Below are 21,239 nucleotides of genomic sequence, written 5' to 3' on the forward strand. Positions count from 1 at the left end.
AACCCTAATGTAAACCCTAATGTAAACCCTAATGTAAAAAAAAATTAAAGTACAGATAATTAAAGCTACTGTTAATATTAGATTAATTTTAATAAAAACTAATAATAAATTTTATTACTAACTTACCCAAAAGCAAGTTATATATAAATATTCTAGTAATTATAAATAGACTAATAAAAAAAGTAATATTTTATATAATAAAAAAGATTACTATTAAAACTACAGCTAAAGCTTTAGTTAAAATAGTTTTTAAATAATACAGCCCTTTAAAAACTATAGTCTTAGATTAAGACACCCAGTTTATAAATTATATATAAAAAAAAGTATAGAACCTACTAAAGATTACTAGAAGACTATTTATAGCCTATTATTTTTAAATAGATAAAATAATAGAATATACAAATAGTACTGTTAAAGTATATTTAAAAGCTTATATAAACTATAACTAAAAAAATTAGATAAATCTACTATTTTTAGTAAAATTAGTAATTAACAGCTGTATAAGTACAGCTATAAAATTTTTACTATTTTTTTTAAACTATAGTTATAAGTTAAATCTAAATAGTTAGAAAATAGTTTAAAATACAGATCCAGAGGTTGCTGCCTCCAGCTTTATCTAATAAAAAAATATAATTATATAAAAAATATATAATATCTTAAACTAGGTCCAAAGTATTATAGTCTATATATAATAAAATATTAAAAAATAGGCTAATTAATCCTAACAAGCTGCTTTATTATACTAAAAGGGCAACTAGATATAGTTAAGCCTACAGAATATCTGTATAAATTACTCTAGTAAGAAGCTAGATTAAAAAAATATAAAATATACTATTTTAAAAAGAATAGAATTATATACTATATAATTTAATATATTAAAAAGTATTTATTCTATATTTTATATCAACCTACTTCGTCCGACAGCTGATAATATATTACTGTTATAAAATAAAAAAAACTTACAACCACCGCCTATAATAGTTAACAGTAAAGAAAAATACAAAGTTAAAAAAATTTTTAATAAACAGTATATAATAAAAGGCTGGAAGAGCTAATTATAGTATTTTATTAAATAAAAAAACTATATAAAACCAATCTAAAAACTAGTTTTAATATTTAATAATATAAAAGTAGCTGTATAATAGCAGCTGCAGCCCCAGCCAAACTCTAACTAACTATTAGATAAATAAAAGCTGGAATAAAAAAAAACTTAATACTAATACTCTTCCCCCTCAGCTTTGGTTCGTACAAATCTAAAATAAAAAAAAAAAAGAAATAAAAAAAAAAAAAGGAAAGCCCTCTTTTAATTTTTTAAAACTAACTAAAGAAAGCTGTACTTAATCTAATAAAAGAATTGGATACTACTATACCAAATTCAGCTTATATACTAATTTAATCTACTAATTTTTTAATAATATTTTAAAAAAAAGCAGCAATTGCTGCGGGCTTATATTTAGACTTATTTAGATTATAGTAGCTATAATATATACTATAATTTTTAAATTTACAGTTTATATAAGCTTTATTCTACTATTTAAACAGCTATATAATCTGCTAAAACTTTATTTAATTATTATATTTATAATAATATAGTATTACTAAACTATAAGATATAATTAGAAGGCTGTTAATATAAAAAAAGTATCTGGTATATATCTAACTTTATTAGTATTTTATATAAAAATATTATTAGATTTTTTTATCTAAACTATAGTAAAAGCACTAATTTTTATTTTAAATTTATAGTAAGAAAAATGCTAAATATACTGCTAATCTAAAGTATAGTAAAGTTAAAGTAAGACTTTATTACTATATACTATTAATTATATAGTAATCTAATATTTTATATTACTAATATAGAAATTATAAGTAGTTGTATATTATATAAATAAAAAAAGCAAATTACAGTTAGCAAAAGTAGAAGAAATCTAAAAAGAATTATAATAAATAAAAACTAGTATATTATTTGGATAATCAGACTTATCAGCCCTAGTATTAAAAGAAAAAGATATAATATTAATAAGCAAAGGAAATAATAGGAATTATATAAATAAAAAAAAAACAGATTAGTAATAAAAAGAATAAGAAAAAGATATATAAAAAAAAAAGCTAAAAAAAGGGGGGAGTAGTTTTTATATATAATACTAGTAGCTAAGCCTGACCATAATCTTAAAACCAGTTATATAAATAGTATAAAAAAAGATTCTATTTACTAAATAAAAAAGAAACATACAGAAAGAAAAAACTTTATTTACTAAAAAACTGCTGTATTTACTAGATAGAAGGGGTTTATATAAAAAAAAAAGCTATAATAAGTAATATAGGTCTTATTTATATATATACTACCTACTAACCAGCTATAATATTATCTAAAAGAGGCCGAAGTACAAAACTATTACTCTAGATTCTAAACAGCTGTTTATATAAATAGAAGCCGCAAAAGACACCAAGAAGAAAAGAAGGGGCTTTTATTATAAAACTAAGGCCCTATTATAAAGCTCGGCTTTAGATATTAATTAATATCTAAAATCTTATATACTAAGTACTAAACTAGCACTAGCTTAGCACACATATAAAAGAATTTTGTACAAACAGATAAAATAGCTTCTCAGCTATTTCTTCTTGTTCTAAGGCACGTTTCAATTAGCATAATCCATCCATCCCATAACATTATTTTATTTTTTATTTGTTTTTTACTACTATCTTTAATATTACTTTTACTTTTTATTATTTTATATTCTTATATTTTTAGTTTTTTATTTTTTTAAAATAATTTAAAACCCTAATATAAGTTTAATATTTTTTATTATAATAAAGTCTAATTATTTTAAAAAGTATTATTTAACTATTACTTTAGCTTTGAAATAGATATATATAAAAACAGATATATTATCTATTAATTTATAAATTTCCAGAGATTTAGCCGGTAGATTTTAATATAAATATATATAAATTATTAATTATAGTAACTGATTAACTAGCTAATATAGTCCTACTTATATTTTAATTTAATATAAATTAAAATATATTTAGCCAACCCCTATAGATTAGGCAGGCAACTAGTAATTAAAATAAATAACTAGTAAAACAGCTAACTAGTAAACCTACTTATATTATTAAGAGTTATTAGAATATAATTTAACTGTTACTTAAGCTTTAAAATAGATATATATAAAAATAATTATATTATTTATTAATATATAAATTTTAAAAGGATTTGGCTTGTAGATTTTAATATAAATATATATTTAAGAATAATATAAATATATATAGTTTTTGTTGGTTGTGCCAACTAATTAGGTGGCTAGTACAGCCCCATCTAAGTCCTAATTTAATCTGAATAAAGGTACATTCGGCCAACCCCTGTTGATTAGAATATTAATCCTAGATATTCAACCTTTCACAATTTGTAACTTTCTCAGTATTTGACAAATATAAGCAGTAAAAATACTTTTCCATATTTCAAAACTTGTGTCATGAACTTCCATTTGCCGAAGACGAATCCTGAGCTGGCGAAGGCAAGGAAGATGATATTCCTGCCTGGGAAGAGTTTTGATTGGAGCCTTGCCTAAGATCATCGAAACAAACACGAACCCATCCCATGATTCTGTCTTGTGGTGCTGGGACCATTGACCCAGGAAGCGATCCATTTTGCTGCATTTCCCTTTCAGAGGGACTTCTATTCGTCCGGGATCCCGAGGTAGGAGAAGGCCCCCGTTCATGGTCTGGAGAGCCATTGTTCCCGGAGGAACGACTACCTTCGTCTGATGATTCTGAAGAGTTCAGATCAATGGAGAGCTTGTCATTCAGAATTTTTCCATTTTTGAACTTATTGTCAAGTGTTCGGGCCCCGTGTGTAAATATCTCATCCTTCAGCAGGAATCCAATTGCAGCATCATCAAGAGTAATTGTTCTTCTCCCTGATTTGGACAATTGCTCTAATTTATTCCTGATGAGGATTGCCCGTCGAATGAGAAATTTAGGATCAGAGTCCTTTTTAGACGGCATCTGGTAGCCCCGAATATCCAAATGATCCTGCAACCTGGTCACAAAATCTGGCTTTTTGACAGCCCTCTCAGCACGTTCGTGCTTGGCTTCATAGTACTCAGAGAAGCTGTCTCGTCGCCAAGAAGTATCCTGAAACTGGTTGGTAAACTTTCCATTGTTTGTGACTGGCTCGGAATCGACGGTTGCAACGTTGACCAGCTGAATCTTGTCGTCCTGGAATTTAGCAAATGTTGACCTGGTGCCGCCAATGAAGATGAAAACAGCGTGGCCGATAGGCCTGTATTTTCCTTGGTCAAAGAACTGTCCGTCCTGCATAGGAGCTAGAAAAAACTTCAACCATCCCAGTTCCCCATTCAAAGTGGTATCAAATTCATCAAATATAACAAGAGGAATTCGACCCGACACTGTTGCATCCCGAGCTTCCTGAAAAGCAAACTGAAGATTAGTGATGTCAATAAATTGCGAAAGGTTGTACTCCAGGACTGGATATTTTGTAAGCTTCTTAGGAGTTGTCATCTTTTCAGTAACCTTTTCAAGGATCTGCTTCACAACAAACGATTTTCCCGAGCCGGGGGCTCCAAAAACAGCAATCGATAGTGGCTGAATGAGTGCTGGATTAAGATCAGCATCTCCCTCCTTAGAGATGGTATAATAGTTCTCTGCGCTCTGGAGATACTTTTTGATTTTTTCAGAAATGCGATGAAAATCTTCGATTTCTGATCTATCCGCTGTCCGAATGCTGCCAAATTTGGCAATAGGAACAGCTGATAAGCTCGCTTCAGGTCCGGTCTTAATAATATCTTTTCCAATATTGAAAGCTTTCTTCATGATATCATCACCCAATCCTTTCTGGTCGCAGAAGTCTCTCAAAATTGACCAGGTGCCGAGCTGATTTGGCGGGACGTTGGCATCTTGAAATTTAAAATCATGATTAGGATCATGTCTCTGCAACGTCGGGTAATGAATTTTTGTATTGTCTCCAGGGTTTATGTTGTCTCCGGAAGTGGGGATGATGCCATCACGCGCAAGCTGGCGGGCACAACTCAAGCCGTTCTTGATCGCGTCCTTGTCGCAGTTGGTATCTATCATAGTTGATACCTTGTCGCAGTTGGTATCTATCATAGTTGATACCTTGTCGCAGTTGGTATCTATCATAGTTGATACCAAACCACTAAGGAATGCTGCTTCAATTGCTTCTTGATGGAGGGCATGTTTCTCAATATATTCTCCCTCCCCCTTGTCACAGTCAAAATAAACACTATTCTTTTCAGGAGGCCGATACTGTTCTGTCCTCAATACAACTGCACCAACGTAGCCGAAACGAATAATCCACTTCATCTTAAATTTATTGAGAGAACAGAATTTCTGTGCTTCTTCTTGACTTGTATTAAAAAATTCCACAGTGTTAGCAGCTGCTTGCTCCCACGAATATGAGCTTTTTGTGAATTCATTTTCTCGAAGTTCGTTAACATCGAGGACAACAATAAACTCTTGCAGTCCGTTTTCAAAGAATTCAGTTAATATAGCAAGTCCGTTGTCGTTCAATAGATTTCTGGGGGAATGTGTTTGGTAGAAGACCAAATGAGCTTTTCGCAGAAGCTCTTTCTTTGTTTCGAGCAGAGTACCATCAGGGTCATCGACAACAATTATCTCGACTGCTTTTTTCTTATTTGTGAGATAGTTCAATGGCTTTTCTGGGATGTGAACACAAAGAGGAATCAGCTCTTTTTGGAGTATAAAGAGAGGTCCACGGGCTTGTTGACGGGAGACTCCATAATTTCCGTCAACAACAGATAGCTCAATCATATTGAAGGGCACTTCAGTCTGAGGGTTCCGGATGGATTCGGTTGTGTCCTCAAGATAACATAACGACGGACGCAAATCGCATAAGAACTGATGCAAGAGACGTGGACCAGCCTGAAGGCCTTGGAGATAATTATTATTTTCATGTTCGAATCTGAATAAATCAAAGCGAGTTCTCCCCAATACCAACACATCCCGTCTTTTTGTCATGATAGAGATTATTTGCTGAGAAGAGTGAAATAGTAAGAACTTGTCGGTGTGTGTGACACAAACAGGATGTCTTCTTAGTATCAGAGAGACAGGTTACTTAAATAGTTGCAAAGCCTACTTCTAGCTGGTTCTTCTGATCTAATCATTTGTAATTTGGAATGTTGAACTCCGGTAGTCTTCTCAAAAGAATCACCCAGTAGTACTAGAAATAGATATTACGAGTCAGTTCCAGAGCTTCAAACAACATTACTGTATACAGATCCCGTATTGAGTGCCCTCCAATGAGTCTAAGAAAGTAGGCTCAGAAGCTGTGATCTAATTGCAAAGTTCAAGTTAATTAGAATACCCTTGTCAAATCTAGGCCCGCCTATATGCTATCTTTTGAGTGAATTTCCCGTTTAACCTCCTATTGCTGGCAAAATAATTTCCTGGGTTTCCAAACTTTTACACACACGATTGATCTAGATCAATCCGTTACTTGTTCATTATAGCTCTACCATTGGAACACATAATGAGAACAAAACATCTTTTGGTCATCATTCCGGCTATGGAATAAACAGAATCTACGGCTGGCCTATTTTTTCCCTTCCCCATAAGAAGCTAGGTAATACCGAAAGGGACTATTTCGACTTGATCGGACATGGTATTATCTAATTTCAATGAGCATGCTTCTTGTTTAATTTGTCAAGGAAGGACGGCCATCAAGATCCACAGAATTGGTGGCGGGGATATCTGGCTTTCTTATCGTAAAACAACGATGACAAGATACAGAAAGCCCAGGTCGGAGTAGATAGAGTCAGTGATATAGGATACGTCATCAAGTAGCAATTTATACATGTCCAGCCCATTTTCGATACATATTACTTCACACACATGTCACTGTGCGGGGTCTATACCCAACCTGAGAAGTGTCCGCTAAGGTTGGCGAGGCAAAGAAAATTCACGGGCAGTGTAGGTCGCCAGAGGCCCTAATGCTGAAAAAAGCAACCAAGAGGGAGACCATGATCTTATTGAACTTGGCGTGAGTGAGATATGCTTGTACATTACATGTGATTGCCCGAATGTCTCGGAATTTATTGTTGCTCATTACCAAGCAAGACTTTAATTTGGGAGGCCAAATGCTCAGTACCATTATCTTAAGCTTACCTGTATAAATCTTTGAAATAAACTTCATTCATCCATCATTATTGTCCACGGAATAATACAGATCTTGCGGAGAATATGGCAAGTGAGAGATTGTCTGTCCTACCTTGCCTTCCCGGCTGTCCCACCCTGCATTATGTGTACTTGTTCTATACCATACAACTGTTCGTTTACACCCGTGGTTGACACTGCGGAGGGCTGTTATGCTATGAAGAGACAACTCTGAAAATTGTTCCGTGGGAGAGTTAGATTAATGATCTGTGGTTTTAAATGATGCTCAAGTGATCGGCCGCAATCCGAGGTTGGGTCTTAACAGTCGGAATTAGGTTGGCGCCAATTCTATGCAAAGCCGAACGGGGCACAAAGGATTCTTCGTACAACTGTGTTATTACGATCTGGCACTGTGGTATCTGTCTCTGGGGAAAGCAACTGAGGATACCTGGGTCGTATTACTGTAGCCCCCGCAATATTCATGCAATTACGACCAAAAGTTTCTGTCAACCTCAATGATGTAAGAAATTCTCAGATACGCTATGTTCATGCCTTACAAACCGCCCTCTTCCACCAAACACAATAGCACCCGCCGAAAAAAAAAACATATACGTTTCGGCAGTAGTGGCCAGTTCTAAGCAGCGCCCACGTCTCCGTAAGACAGCAAATACAGGCTGTGCAACTGAGAAATTGGATGAATTCACCGAAGGTCTTCATTGGTTCCATGATGGCAGTGCTGCAATTTATTCAATTTATTTAATTTATTTAATCTGTGTCTGCATTTTATATCTAACAGGCAGACTAGATAAATAAGATAAATAAAATCTGTATGCAAATTATACACTTTCTACTGCTATCATCAAAACCAGAAAACAGTACAGCCGTGAGCCAAGGTCATTTTCATACCGAATACAATAGGTAGAAGGGTGATCAGTCGCTGTACTTTGTCTTTCAATTCTTTCTCGTGTTCATAGTCAGATGAAATGGCTTTGAGGCAAATAACAACTATCAAAACAGAAAGAAAGTGCTCATAGGTCGACTCTCGTGGACGGCTTTGTTCTCTTCATCTACATTGATATTCTTGTTGGTATAAATATTCTGAAAAGCCACACTTGACCAATGTTTGGGATACACGACCAGATTATTTCTCCACGACGCTATGCCGCAGAATAGGCCAGAACGTCATACATTCCTATTACGGGAATTGGACCACTGAACATATTCAGAAAGAGACCTAAAAAGTCCGAAATTCCAAACAGAAAATGGAAACCATGCCACAAGAATACAGAAACAGAACTTTTGTCTCCTCTCATAACAGTCACGCGGAGCCTGAATTCATGTGCCCCACCATAACATCTCGGACAATATCGATGTCTTTGTTCCCACTCACTGGAGTCGCTGTTGTAACGCTCGTGAGGTCCAAATATAGTGTGTCTGTTGGATCCAAGCCAGCGCCCCAGAAGGCCCATCCCATGACAACATCCGAATTTATTTCGAGAAACCTCAGCATATCGTTGAACATTCGGTTGCAACCACTGTTTGCTGCCTCCCCCAGACTCTGTTAAGATTGGCGACCCTCTCAAACTTCTTACAGCATCAACAAATGGTAGGAACGCGCCTGGATGGAAAACATCACAAGCACCCGAGGAACCACCCGTATTATCAAAGTACTAGAAGTCGTAGATTTCCATGAGTCTCATCTTCCGCTAATACTAGTTGGGGGTATGGGGAACAGATACATACCTTGTGTGCATCGCATAAAATCCTGTTCGAGGGATCGGTGATGTGACGTAAACCACGTTCAGAGTCTTGAACCCAATGGGTAATACCTTGCCAATCTGTGCCAGGCACAAGGATATACCGTGCGCGTGCGACGGTCCTGATTCTATTAATCACATACTGTACGGCCTGGCCCCATGTGAGAATCCCCGGATCGTGTGCTGTGTATAGAGTCAATAATCAGCTTATTTTAGAAGAAATTGGCGCACTGACGTTCATTCATGAGACCAAAGATCTGTAGCGCATATCCTGTTAAAGCAGAGAAGAATATATTGTTGTTGTATGCTCGAGGACTTACCACGTGATCATTGTGCTGATAGTGCTGCGCAATTCGGATCCAGAGTTCTTCGAAATCATATTCATAGGTCCGACGCGCATCTTGTCCGATAATCACACCACTTAGTCTGGCATATTTATGCTGTATTCAAAGGTCAAGGTTTTTCGCATTGCAATAGCGTAGGGAACATGGAGGATTTGCACTCACAACGTCCACAATCGCGTAACGTCCGCTCGCAGTGACAGCTTCTATCAAAACTGTCAAGGACATCCAAGATTTTTGGATCAAGCTTAGAGTCAATCTAAGGTTGGAGATAGTTCCAGAGGACTGGGAAGCGGAAGAGGGTTGCGTTAAGGTCAAGCCAAGGTTGGAGGTCCGCAACAGAAGGGTATCTAGGGCCACCACCCAGCACTTCTCCAGTCCCGTTATGGTCACTTTGAAAGGAGAGACCGGGAATATTAACACTGTAGTTATCAACATCAGCATAGAAATTTTTATTGCCGACCGAGAATCAAGATCAGCAGATTATAGACTGGAAAACTTGCCCATGCCACTCAAGATTGGTTCATAATCCAAAGACTTGACCAGGAGACAAGAATACTAGACCCCACAGAACAATTGAGCGCAATATATAACCCATCATCTTCTTTATTTCCGTTCAATGACATGAATTGAGGTCAGAAAATGTGTAGAGAAAATGTTGGCTGTATGCGTAGCTGGTGCGAGGGCCTGCTCGCAATGTAATGGGGTAATGGGCCTGATTTAAGTACCTTTGACGGTTAGTGACTTCTACTAGAGCCAGTTTGACACAAGTTACATGAACAAGATATGATTCCAGTTTTGGGGGAAATCCATTTGAGATCCCCAGTGTGTTGGGTTGGGTCCACGCTTGTTAACCTTGAGTGAGGATTTGATATTGGGTGGGTCAGATGGTTCTTCTGCTGTCTGGAATTTAATTGGATTTGATTTGACCTACTGAAATATACCAACCAAGCTTTCTGTGATCCCGATAAATATCAGAAGTGGGTTTTGCTAGGTATCTATGGGCTGTGGTTCTAATCCATGGAAATAATTATAGAATCCTCCGACTACTTTGTGAGGATACGAGTCAGCTTAAGACTGTACCATTCACATTGCCAAGCCAGAATCAGGTCTTGCTATTCTGAGGTTGTAACTAAGGTAAGGGCTTAGTGTCGTCAATTCAACTCTGAACCTCTCTCACGTCACTAAGCTTTGCTATCCCGAGGTACATCCACGGTACTGGAGGTGTAAAGCGACGATCTTTGCTGAGGTCTAGAACTCATGCCTGATACAAGCACCGCATGCATATATTTACTCCATGTAACAGGCTCTATTAGTGAGATGGTGCAAGAACATCGTTTTCCAAGCCAGACTCGGGAGGGAAGCGCCTTGCAGCGGTATTCAGAAACCTGAAATACCAGATAGAGATCAATGCCCAAGGATCGCGATACTGCTATTACCTAGTTGGTTGATCTGGGCCGAACTTGAGGGTTGTGCAGGCGGGCCTCACTGTCTGCTGACCGAGCTCGTAGAAAACGGAGATGATCTGACCCGCAATTGATAGCTATCGTCTGCAAACGGCCGCCTTTTCAATATGCATAAAACTCCAGATCCAAGAACTAACAGAAATTGCCGTAACTTTATATTATAGGTCTAGAATATATTTAAACATGGCCTTGTAGTAGCGCCATGGCCAGCCTATGATCAACTGGATATAAATCTCGGGTCATTGTCCGGGCTTTTGGGGAGTTCTTATTCTACAACAATATCGGAATTCTGTCAAACACCAGCAGGTCTATTTGAACATACCCATCATGAATGCAACCCACGGGCTTTATCTTGAGCAGCATCCTTGTGACACCTACCTGGTCGGCTTCTGCCAGAGGCGCGAGGGTGGGTGGAACAAGAGCAAGCTTCGACTGGACTCTTGCCTTGGCGATAATGGCGGTAAGTCTCAGTTCTGGGATTCAAGGGAAGGATCTTTCGCACTGAACGCAAAACAGGCCGCTTTGAGTGGGGAGGAACTGAGTTTACCGAGCAGGCATCGAACATCAAATTCAATCCCGAAGAAGGTGCTGGCCGTAATCCTATTCTGCGAGCTGATCTTCGCGACTCGGCTGGCAACTACCTCCGTAACAGGGATGTCAACCTGGCCGAGAGGATCGACAACTATGATGGGGATCTCCAGTTCCATTGGTAAGTGCAGTGAGACTTAAACAGTCTGATGCCCCGGGCGCGTTAACATACTCGTTAGAATAGCTTCCCCAACTAATTAGTAGTCCGGTACTGTCGTTCATGAACCGGGGATTACGCCTTGTTCTTTTCTGGTTTTTTTCTTATAATCATTCGTTAGGCTCAATCAAACATGTTCGGTGGGTTAGTCTATAAGCTCCAAATCTGTAGGAGTCCAATATCACTTGTACGTAGTGACAAATATTATTCAAAAAATCTTCCCCCGTCCCACAAATACACTTCAACAAGCGGCCAGGGCCAAACTTACCCCACCTATGACCTTCATTGACCGATATTATGTAGCACTCTGCCGAAAAGGAGTTTGCCCCCAACTCATCGTAATTTCTTTGGGACACGGAGACGAGCCCCCGCTCCCTGGCTGGCCGTTCGTATAAGTGAGTCTACAGGAATATCCTGCCCACCTAGAGCGACGTGAGTTATCGCACACGAGGAGGTTGAATCAGACAACCTAAATATGACGTGTTAACAACAGGTGTCTGAATATATTGCTTGTGTGCCTCCCTTTGGATCTCATTATGTATTTGTTGTCTTCGCTCACCCATAAACAGAACCACGTCTTCCGAGGCTCTCTTTACACAAGTTTGTTTCTTATCATGCCAGAGTCGTCGAAATCCTCAGGAAATGGCACCGCGCCCCATAGTTACGAAATCTTTCGTGCCGCCACCAGCGCGTTATACAAAAGGTTGAGGGCCCAAGAGACTCACAAGACCACGCACAATCGTCTTCAACTTCCTCGCCATACTTCAACTGGTTGTTGGCGCAACTATCACAGCACTAGGGCCTTTGTCTGCTCACCACATGGTTGCAATCACCATCCTAGGGGCAATTAATACTGTTATCGCTGGTGTCCTTGCCCTTATGAAGGGACGCGGGCTACCGCAGCGTCTACGAAAGGATTTGATCGAGATCCCAAAAGTTAAGACCTATATCGAAGAGGTGGAGATAAGTCTAAAATATGGTGCGGACGAGCAGGTTAATCGAGACGTGATGAGTCTAATCAAAGACTGTTTCGACCGGTACAGGATGATGCAGAAAGTGATCGACATAAACCAACCAGACTCTTATGTCCATGCGCCGCAGCTGGAAAGAGGCAATCAGTCAGGGAGTGTTCGCGTCGTTGATGAGGAAATGGGTATCTCAGCCAGATAGATTATATGATCGTGTAGGCTTCTGTATTTTGAATTATCAGAAGGTTAGTTCTTCAATGAAGTAACGGGCAAAAGACAGTATACAATACTACGCTTAGAGAGTCCAGCTAGCGATAAGCTATTTTATCGATGATCAACGTCGAACCAGGGAACAGATATATCCGAACCATGAGCCGGAAAAGGATGGGGGCCTGATATTCTCGAGGTCTAGATTTTCTTTGTACCATGTATCCCACATTGCATGGAACTGTCTTAACAACAAAGAAACGTTGCCTTCAACGCCGTTTGCAGACGGAATCTACTAGGTCCTTAGTAGAGTTTGATACCTATCATGACAAAAGTCAGCACATTCAGAGAAAAGGGAATGGTTTACGGAAAGATCAATTAGGATTGAACAACAAGAATACGAGTAACTGAAACCAATAACCAGCAAAATATCTATCTTGACAGAACCACAGATCTACATGTTCTTCCTACAGCCCATTCCGTCGTATGACCGACGGTCCTCATTTGTGGTTGGATGTCAACCACTAGCTTTAGAGATGTGACCCTTGAACAAGCTTTCCTTTAGCAAATCTTTGCTGACGTCATATATCTGTAGCTGCCAATGGGAGTAATAGTTAGCTTTGCACAGTTCAGGGCAGACATTCAATGCTGTGACTGGACCCAGAGCTAGTATTCGTTAAGCGCGGCCGATCTATAGTGGGATCCATATAACTAAAGGATTCAGTGCCATATGTTTAAGGCACCCATTCCCGGCACGTGGAGGACTGCAGATCAGTGGAGAATGACGTCAGCACCACATCATCCATCTTCCACACCCGTGCAGATAGTACAAGTATCCAACACGGCCATCTGCAACCACCCGACCAGTGCCAGCATCACGAGAACTAAACATCATGAGTAGTAGCAAGAAACCGCCCGTCGCGCAGACATTGCAGCCCCGATGGACGACAACCCCCCACCAGCCCCGCCCACGTCCCACTTGGCGGCGCATTCTCTTCGGCGTGTTCGGTCTCTACAGTCTCTACGCCCTCTATTGCGTCCTCTACGGCTTCCCACTTCTTGCGTCTCCGCTGCCACCCTATACCGGCCCGCATGGCGTGGGTGCAATCGACTTAGAAGTACCTATAGCGGGCGGGCCCCGACGCGTTGCTGAGGCGGTTCACAAGGCCACCGGACAACCGGTCTTCGACGTTGAGACCCTGTTGGCCACGGTCTACTATCCGACCGACCGTGACTTCCGGTCCCGCAAGCCCCGGTACCCCTGGATTCCGAGGCCTATCAGCCTCACGGCCCAGGGCTACGCCCGCCTTGCCGGAGCAGACAACCTCATCACCCGATCCGTCTTCACGGCAGTCCTGTGGGCGGTGGGAGGCGCCGTGACCATCCCCGCCGAGGTCGACGCCCCGCTTCTTCTCCGTCCCGATTCCTTCCCCGTCACCGTCTTCTCCCACGGGGATGTCAGCTCGCGCACCGACTATACCCAGTTCCTCGCCGAACTCGCCAGCCGCGGGCACGTCATCATCGCCATCGAACATCGCGACGGGAGCGGGCCTGGCTCCATGGTCAAGACCTCCGCCAGCTCTTCGGGCCGCCAGGTCCTCCCTCTCCGGCTCTCCGATCTGCAACATCCAGATCTAGATTTCGACCGGGATGCCTTCAAACGCGCCCAGCTGGCCTTCCGCGACGCCGAGTTTCATGCCGCCGTCGACCTCCTCCACGCCATCAACAACGGCACCCCGATCCTCAACACTCGGGACCCCATCACCACCCTCCCCTCGTGGACTGGCCGCCTTAATATGACCCATCTCACCCTGGCCGGCCACTCCTTTGGCGCCACCGGTGCCCTTCAAGCCCTCACCACTACGCTCTCCACCGCGCCCGCTGCAGGATTGATCCTCGATCCGGGGAAATCGAGCGGCCCCCTCAACCCCAACGCCACCGTGCCCATCCTCGTCGTGCACTCCAACTCGTGGTCCCGTACCGTCAGCCCCTTCTACAACCGCCCGCACTTCGATACCGTCCGTGACCTTGTCGGTGCGGTCCCCGCGCCCTCCTGGTTCCTCACTAGCATCGGGACGGCACACCCCAGTATCACCGATGCGCCGCTGCTCGAGCCGCTGCTTCTCAGCTGGACTACAGGCGCTACCCTGGACGTGCAGGACGCTCTGCGGGAATACGTTCGTGTGGCCGATGACTTCATCCATTATGTACGCGATGGCGGAGAACGCGGCATTCTGAGCGAGAAAGCAACCCACCATCAGTACGATGAGTGGGTGAGTGAGGAGCGGCAAAGGGAGTTCCCGCGGGCTTTGGCCAGACTTTGGCAGGTTCATGTGACGCCGGTGAATCAGACGAGACCCATGGAGTCTCCTGTAGAGCTGTAAATCGGTTGTCTCATTCAATGTGTATCGACATATGCCGGGCTTGGCGAAGGTTCGAGCAGTCAGCCATGTGACCATGCCACAACCCGCCCTACTGTTATGAGAGTAGAAGACAAGGGCGAGATCTCAGCGAGTGAGTCAGAATAGAGATCGGTATACGGTCGGGCCAAAATGGTTTCTCTACGCCGAGATGGGGTTAGCGACGGTAAGAGCACGGGCGTAGGATTTTTGGCATTCTTGGGCTTGGGCAGCTCAGGCGACAGCCCCTTATGGGCCATCTCATCAAGCTTATCCCCCATGTTAAAGAAAATAGATTGGTAAATAAATAATATTGTTTCACGTAAGCAAAGCTACGGACCTTGGAGATCAAATGCCCCTGGCATAACTCTCCAGATACGCCGACAGCGCGTCATCTACCACCAGGCGTGTCAGCCAGATGCACAAGGAACGACAGATCACGACCTACATTTGTTGACATTGTGCCTGATATTTAGCTCCATATACTCCGGTCGGTGCTGCCAGTCAATATGTTAGACTATAATACTGATCAAACCTGGGCAAGGGGAGCATCATACCGCAGCATCCGCGCCCCGGACCAGCCAATCCTGGACAATGCGCGCATCGGCGAGGGTCTGCTCCCACGCCCCGGTCAGGATCCCCACGGCCGTCTCGAACCGCGTCAACGAGTCGTGGCCGAAATCCGCCAGCTCGGCGCGCGTGCGGCGGAGATTCTCCAGCTCCACTTGCAGACTTTCCTTCTCCTGCGTCTTGAGGTGGATCCGGTAATTGGTTTCTTATCACGTACCTCGCGGTTAGTGATTTTGTCCCATGAGTGAGGGGGGCGGGCGCGCGGGGGGGTTAAGTCCGTACTGGATATGCCAGCCGCGAGACCGGCGATGGCGGCAAAAGAAGCAAGTGCGGTGATTACGCCACCGAGCTGGATGTTCGAGATGCACCATCAGCGATCAGGCGTCTTGGGAGGAACGCTCACTACGTACCACGATCCACGGTGTGAGGGCGGGGAACATCTTCACAAAGGTCCCGGTGGCGGGAATGGACGCGCCAAAGACAATCTCGAAGGCGCGGAGGGAGCTCTCGAGCCGATACAGCATCTTGTGCAGAGCGTCGAGCTCCTGCTCGACGAGACGGATCTGCTCGGTAATCTCGCCTTCTTTGTCCTTAGCCCAGGTGGAGAAGGAGCCAACGAACGCGGCAAAGTCGTCGGTCACGGAGCGAAAGCCATCGGCGATCTTCTGGGCATCACTTTGGAACGATGTGGTTCGCTAGGATGAATGAGTCAGTCGTGACGACTAAAACCAGGACTGCGTTCCGCGTACCTCTATGTACGTCTCGAGAGTAGTTCTACGCGTCTGGATGGCGATGCTCTCGTTTGCGCAAATCTTGATGATACTTTCGTCGAACCCTTGACCCAGCCTTGTTAGATTGAGCCCTAAGACGACTCAGAACGGGACTCACGCCTAGACTGTACGCTGACCGTGGCCGCAAAGTCACGGCTCCCGGCGAGCACATCTCGGTACGCATGGTGGAGTTTGATGATCTCGGGCTCGAATCCAGAGTCATGGATCCGATCGATTTGCGCAATGCGTAAATGCAAGCCGGCAAAGGTGTTCTCAATGTCGCGGGTCGCCTGGGTGGCCTCGGCGCCGGCGCTTGCGAATCGAGTTTTGCCCTCCGGGGAGGACAGACATTGGCCGCATCCCACCGCAAAATCCGCCTTTTGCTGGTCGGTCTCCAGGGGCCAGTGGTCGTCGGCGCCGTTGATCAGGATCTCGATCTCGGCGTCCGATAGCTTGTCCGTGGCGTCAAGGACTCTGTCGGGCGTGACATCGTCGCCGACGAGGTCCTCCAGTTTTGCGGCGACTTCCTCATAAGAAGGAGGGGGGTCTCTCGCTGTGTATGTTGGAGGTGCGACATCCATCTTGATAATTTTGTTTCGACTGCTAGCCCAATGGGAAAGCGAACATAGTCTCAACATGTACAGTACAGTGGGAACTGAAGGTCGACTTCGCGCCCATATGTATAAGAGATATAGCCTGTAGCACCACGGAGAACGTCGAGAATGCGCAGCTGAAAGGCCGGTGGTGTATGCAGAGCTTATGCAGCGAGCGTAAGCATCCTGCACCTTGAGGTCATCGTTCCCAACACGCTGATCAAACCCCGCTTTCCTTGCTGAATGGCAAAGAAAGGCTCCTCGCACAGAGTCAAATACCGGTTTACTTGTACTACACCACCCTACATCCGCCCCTCTCACATGCTCGCGCCGGGGGATCCAGTGCAGATAAATTGCTTCAAGTTGCAACACCTGTCCACCAATATCAACCAAAGCCTTGTGACCCTGTCCATCTGAGTGGCAATCCACTTCATCCTTTGAATTGTACCTTGCCCACTCAGCAATATGGCTGCGTCAAGCTCCAACGACAGGGTCCAAATCGACCACAATCTCTGCTCGGTTCTCCGTACGCTTCAATTATGGCACATAACAGAGGATGGCCCCTGGAACAAAACCTCCAACATCCAAGTATCGGGCAAGAGCAGTCGCACGTACATCCGCTTCGCCCAAGAAGCCAGTCGCGCTGGGATGAGCAATGAGATCATTCTAACCGCGGTGATTGCCCACGTTATCATGTCCGGATGGCCTGGAACCGCTCTGCATGAGCAGCGAATCCGTCAGATCCGCGAGGTATTTGCCACGTTGAAAAACTCAATTCCACAAGGAGTACTTCGTACATTGAGCAATCTGACAGGGATACAGGACCATAGGGCTATGTTGCGTCATAATACCCCGCTCGCTAACAACATCTGCGCAATTTACGAAGGTACGGAGCTTCTGGACCACACCCCCTCTCCATGGATTCGCCTAACGCGCACATCTGTATATCGCTGCATCAGAGGTCAAGGATGATGTTGCTCGGTTTTTCACCGATGATTCTCTCTCCACGCACCAGAAAGTGTTACGGATTCAAAATTCTATCGGGGTAAATTCAGATCACCCCACTAGCTCCGGTGCGGAGAAAGTGTGCGTGCTGACTTCGGATTCTGGCAGCGGGTCCAATCCCCGACGTTCTACGTGACGATCACTATGCTTCGTCTGCTGGAGATTGCTTACAATCTGGCTAGTGCCTGGTCCAGATTCCCAGCTGTGCGCAGCGTTTCTGGTGCAGTGGCAACGGAGGCAGCGGATAGCAACGACCATGGTTCCCTTGATAGCTACAAGCAGGAAATCGACAAACTGCGTGGCATAGCTGACTCCCTGCCCTTCAAAGTAGGCATTGACGCCTTGCAATCATGTCAGTTTCCATGGCTGATAGAGCAACTGCAGGATGAGCTACCTTTGGATCTTCTCGCCGTGCTAGATGCAACCCAACCGCAGGTCGGGTCTCGCCGAGCCCCGGACCCAAGTATGCTGGTGGACTTTGATCGGCATACCTCCATCCTCATGCGTGTTTGGCAATGGGTCTTGGTGGACATCCGGCAGATTACAGTGTGGTTCGAGACCGCCGCCGATATGGTGGTAAGCAACACGTTTCAGCCAAGTATACCTATGCGCTGACCCGTACCTAGGCGTATCCCTTCTACATGCAACTCTGCCTTGATCGCGGAATGGAGATCTGTACGTTCCCTGGCTGGATACTGATTCATGCATACCCGGAGCGGGGAAGCTGACATCTTCTCATTTCAGACGCGGAGATGGCACTCTACCTCCAACAGTACAGGGATGCGATGGTCCATTGGCTGGACTTCCCTTGAGCTGAAGACCCCTGTGAATCCAATGACACGTTTGTGGGCTTTCAGCTGAACTTCGATTCAGACAGTAGGGTTGGGAGGAGCTACACACTTGGGTGGCGAGTACTCTGTATTACCTCGAGGGTTTAGCGGGGTTTGGTGCCCGGATATCTAGTACGATTAGGCTAGTCTGCCCTGTGCGCTTCAGCCGTACTCTCTTGATGCATACATTTAGCGTGAATTACAGGGGTGCGCTTACTTATTTCTCTTGCATGCATGCATGTGCGGGGCGGGGCGCTTCCTTTGCTTAGCGTAGTGGCAAAAGCAATCAATCCGTCGTACCCTAGTTACTCCGTACTTTGTCTGTCAAGCATGCCTTTGCCACTGGAGTTAGGTCTCGTCGTTCAGCCAGCCCTGATGCTGACATGCGATTGCGCCGTACAGTCAGTATGCATATTGTTCGTACGTACAGTATACTGTCTCATATGTCGTCATCAGAGCTTGCGTATCCGGAAGCTGTTAGATATAAACATCCATGCTCCCAACGACAGGCAGAATCCTCCCCACCGGGGTTTAGCAACCACACTCACGATTGACGCCCATGATGTCCACCACAGCCCCCCCAGCTTACGAGCCCCACAGCTCCCCGCCCTCCTACGACTCCCTCGTCGACAAAGTCTGCCAGCTGGTCGGGCCGGACCCGACCCCGCAGAAGTTCATCGATGCCGCCGCCACGCTCTCCGACAGTGAGATCGAGATCCTCAAGGACGGCGGTGATTTCAGCGACCCAATCAAGAACGAACACGACAACAAAGTCTTCAGCACGGGCGCAGCGAAAGGGCTGGCGTCACCCGAGTGTGCGGAGCACCTGCGCCAAGCGTCCAACGGGGCAGTCGAGGCGTCGAACGAGATCGAGCGCCTCTTCGTGAGCCTGCACCTCAAGATCGCGCAGATTGACCGCATTCATCATTCGGGCTTTGAGCCGAATTTGGTCGAGAACCAGCTGGTACGCGGTCAGTCGTTATGCCCTAAGCAATGCTAACGGTGGGCAGGCATATCGAGTGGTTCTCGCCGACAGTCGGAAGCTTGCGACCGATATCGCAGTCCATGGCAATCGTACGTGCGCCTGCTTCGTCTCCCGCTGGCCTCTGGGGAAAGTGTGGTATCTCACGCGAGCTAGGATTCGATGACATGATTATCCCCTTCTGCTTCGATGAAAGTATTTCCGTGGATAGCCGACGCACGGTGCTGAACCGGTTTATTGATGTATGTGATTCCTGCTTCGTAGAGGGAAAGAAAAGCGAAGAGACACGTTCGCTGACGTGCCATGGTTGGTACAGCAAATGGATACAGCGCAAGCCGATGCCCGAGCCATGGAGCACAAATTCAGCGAGCTCCAGACGCACTTCACGTCGTTCATCGCTGACTTCTCCGTCTGGGCCCGTGACCGGGAAGAGCATCTGAACCAGGAGATTGCCCGGGTGCTCGAAGAGCTCGAGGAGCTCCGCGACAAGCTGGCGTCGCTAAACACCTCGATCCTCGCGCTCGGGGGTGGCGCGCTTCTGCTGCCGGTCCTCACCGCGATGGCCGCCGCCAGTGGCATCCTCGGGCCTTTCCTTGCGGTAAAGAACCAATTTCCAATTTTGATAGAGTGGGATGTAGTCTGACTAGCGAGATTGTATAGATTGGTGGACTGATTGCTCTCGGAGTGAGTGTTGCGGCGATTGTCTCGATGGCGGCGCTTGCAGTCGCCAAAGCCGGTCAGTTTTCCCCCAAGAGAGTATGGAGTCTGAACCAAAATTGAGACGACTAGCTACCGAGTCGCAAATCCGCACCAAAGAGCGGCAGAAAGCCTCGCTCGAGAACCAGATCGAGCAGATCCGGCTGGCGCGGCAGGAGCTCATGGACGTGGGCGAGGACAAACTCGAGGCCTTCCGCGTGAACCTCAATGTACTGCAGTCGGTCTGGACCAGTGTCGCGGCAGATACGCGGATTATCTCCAGGTATCTGGATGGCGCGCTGGACAATACGGTGAGTGTCCATGATGTCTGACTGAGAAAGGCATATTGACCATGTCGCTCCCAGGATATTCCGGAGTGGATGCAGTGGGAACTGCAGAATGCGAACTCGGTTTGTAAGTGCCTTTCTTGCCGCGAGGACTGGTAAAGGTTGACCTAATGATGTATTTAGACAAGCAGATGGCGGAGTACTTGACGAACTATGCGAAGGGGACTCCGAGCTAGGGGAAGCAAGCTCTTATGTATCTGGAATTTGCTCAAAACCATCGCACTGTTACTCGCGCACAGATAAATCAGAATGACGGTATATTTGTCGTACTTGGTGTACTCGGTGCATCCTACCCTCCAGACTGCTCGGCGAAAAAAAAGCCTATGTTTAGGGCTGTTGCGCGCTAGCCCGTAGGTGTGCTCCTGAGGCTATATCCCACATTTCTGCCCCCAAGCATTGTAGCTGTCC

General features: G+C 44.8%; 7 protein-coding genes across 7 annotated transcripts; 5 read left to right on the top strand and 2 right to left on the bottom strand.

Moving 5' to 3' along the window:
- Window positions 1–3,355: 3,355 nt before the first annotated feature.
- On the bottom strand, window positions 3,356–4,909 carry BO82DRAFT_61454 (uncharacterized protein). Its single transcript, XM_025641386.1, has one exon. It carries the CDS (start codon window positions 4,834–4,836, stop codon window positions 3,475–3,477), a length of 1,362 nt encoding a protein of 453 aa, XP_025492589.1. The 5' UTR covers window positions 4,837–4,909; the 3' UTR covers window positions 3,356–3,474.
- A 6,099-nt stretch (window positions 4,910–11,008) lies between these two features.
- BO82DRAFT_431640 (CVNH domain-containing protein) lies at window positions 11,009–11,504 on the top strand (the record flags this gene model as incomplete). Its single annotated transcript, XM_025640718.1, has 3 exons — window positions 11,009–11,179; window positions 11,236–11,428; window positions 11,492–11,504. Exons 1-3 carry the CDS (start codon window positions 11,047–11,049, stop codon window positions 11,502–11,504), a joined length of 339 nt encoding a protein of 112 aa, XP_025492590.1. The 5' UTR covers window positions 11,009–11,046.
- Window positions 11,505–11,927: 423 nt separating this feature from the next.
- BO82DRAFT_413540 (uncharacterized protein) lies at window positions 11,928–12,613 on the top strand (the record flags this gene model as incomplete). The annotated part of the gene is made up of 2 exons (XM_025639883.1): window positions 11,928–11,976; window positions 12,034–12,613. A coding segment is annotated over exon 2 (330 nt), but the record flags the coding sequence as incomplete, so codon positions are not given.
- An 893-nt stretch (window positions 12,614–13,506) lies between these two features.
- Window positions 13,507–15,331, top strand: BO82DRAFT_353656 (PAF acetylhydrolase). Its single transcript, XM_025635014.1, has one exon. The coding sequence runs from the start codon at window positions 13,533–13,535 to the stop codon at window positions 15,021–15,023; it is 1,491 nt and encodes a 496-aa protein (XP_025492592.1). The 5' UTR covers window positions 13,507–13,532; the 3' UTR covers window positions 15,024–15,331.
- A 5-nt stretch (window positions 15,332–15,336) lies between these two features.
- Window positions 15,337–17,158, bottom strand: BO82DRAFT_353657 (uncharacterized protein). Its single transcript, XM_025635015.1, has 7 exons — window positions 16,497–17,158; window positions 16,358–16,443; window positions 16,019–16,303; window positions 15,891–15,957; window positions 15,596–15,813; window positions 15,487–15,535; window positions 15,337–15,433 (listed from the first exon to the last, which is right to left on the bottom strand). The coding sequence occupies exons 1-7, from the start codon at window positions 16,957–16,959 to the stop codon at window positions 15,387–15,389; spliced, it is 1,215 nt and encodes a 404-aa protein (XP_025492593.1). The 5' UTR covers window positions 16,960–17,158; the 3' UTR covers window positions 15,337–15,386.
- Window positions 17,159–17,916: 758 nt separating this feature from the next.
- Window positions 17,917–18,993, top strand: BO82DRAFT_353659 (uncharacterized protein). Its single transcript, XM_025635016.1, has 4 exons — window positions 17,917–18,303; window positions 18,361–18,552; window positions 18,603–18,651; window positions 18,721–18,993. Exons 1-4 carry the CDS (start codon window positions 18,121–18,123, stop codon window positions 18,786–18,788), a joined length of 492 nt encoding a protein of 163 aa, XP_025492594.1. The 5' UTR covers window positions 17,917–18,120; the 3' UTR covers window positions 18,789–18,993.
- Window positions 18,994–19,262: 269 nt separating this feature from the next.
- BO82DRAFT_353660 (uncharacterized protein) lies at window positions 19,263–21,052 on the top strand. Its single transcript, XM_025635017.1, has 6 exons — window positions 19,263–19,770; window positions 19,817–19,880; window positions 19,945–20,030; window positions 20,105–20,386; window positions 20,449–20,524; window positions 20,578–21,052. Exons 1-6 carry the CDS (start codon window positions 19,369–19,371, stop codon window positions 20,814–20,816), a joined length of 1,149 nt encoding a protein of 382 aa, XP_025492595.1. The 5' UTR covers window positions 19,263–19,368; the 3' UTR covers window positions 20,817–21,052.
- The last annotated feature ends 187 nt before the right edge of the window (window positions 21,053–21,239 follow it).

This window comes from Aspergillus uvarum (genome assembly GCF_003184745.1).
Source record: "Aspergillus uvarum CBS 121591 unplaced genomic scaffold BO82scaffold_22, whole genome shotgun sequence".
NCBI classification, from domain to species: Eukaryota; Fungi; Ascomycota; class Eurotiomycetes; order Eurotiales; family Aspergillaceae; genus Aspergillus; species Aspergillus uvarum.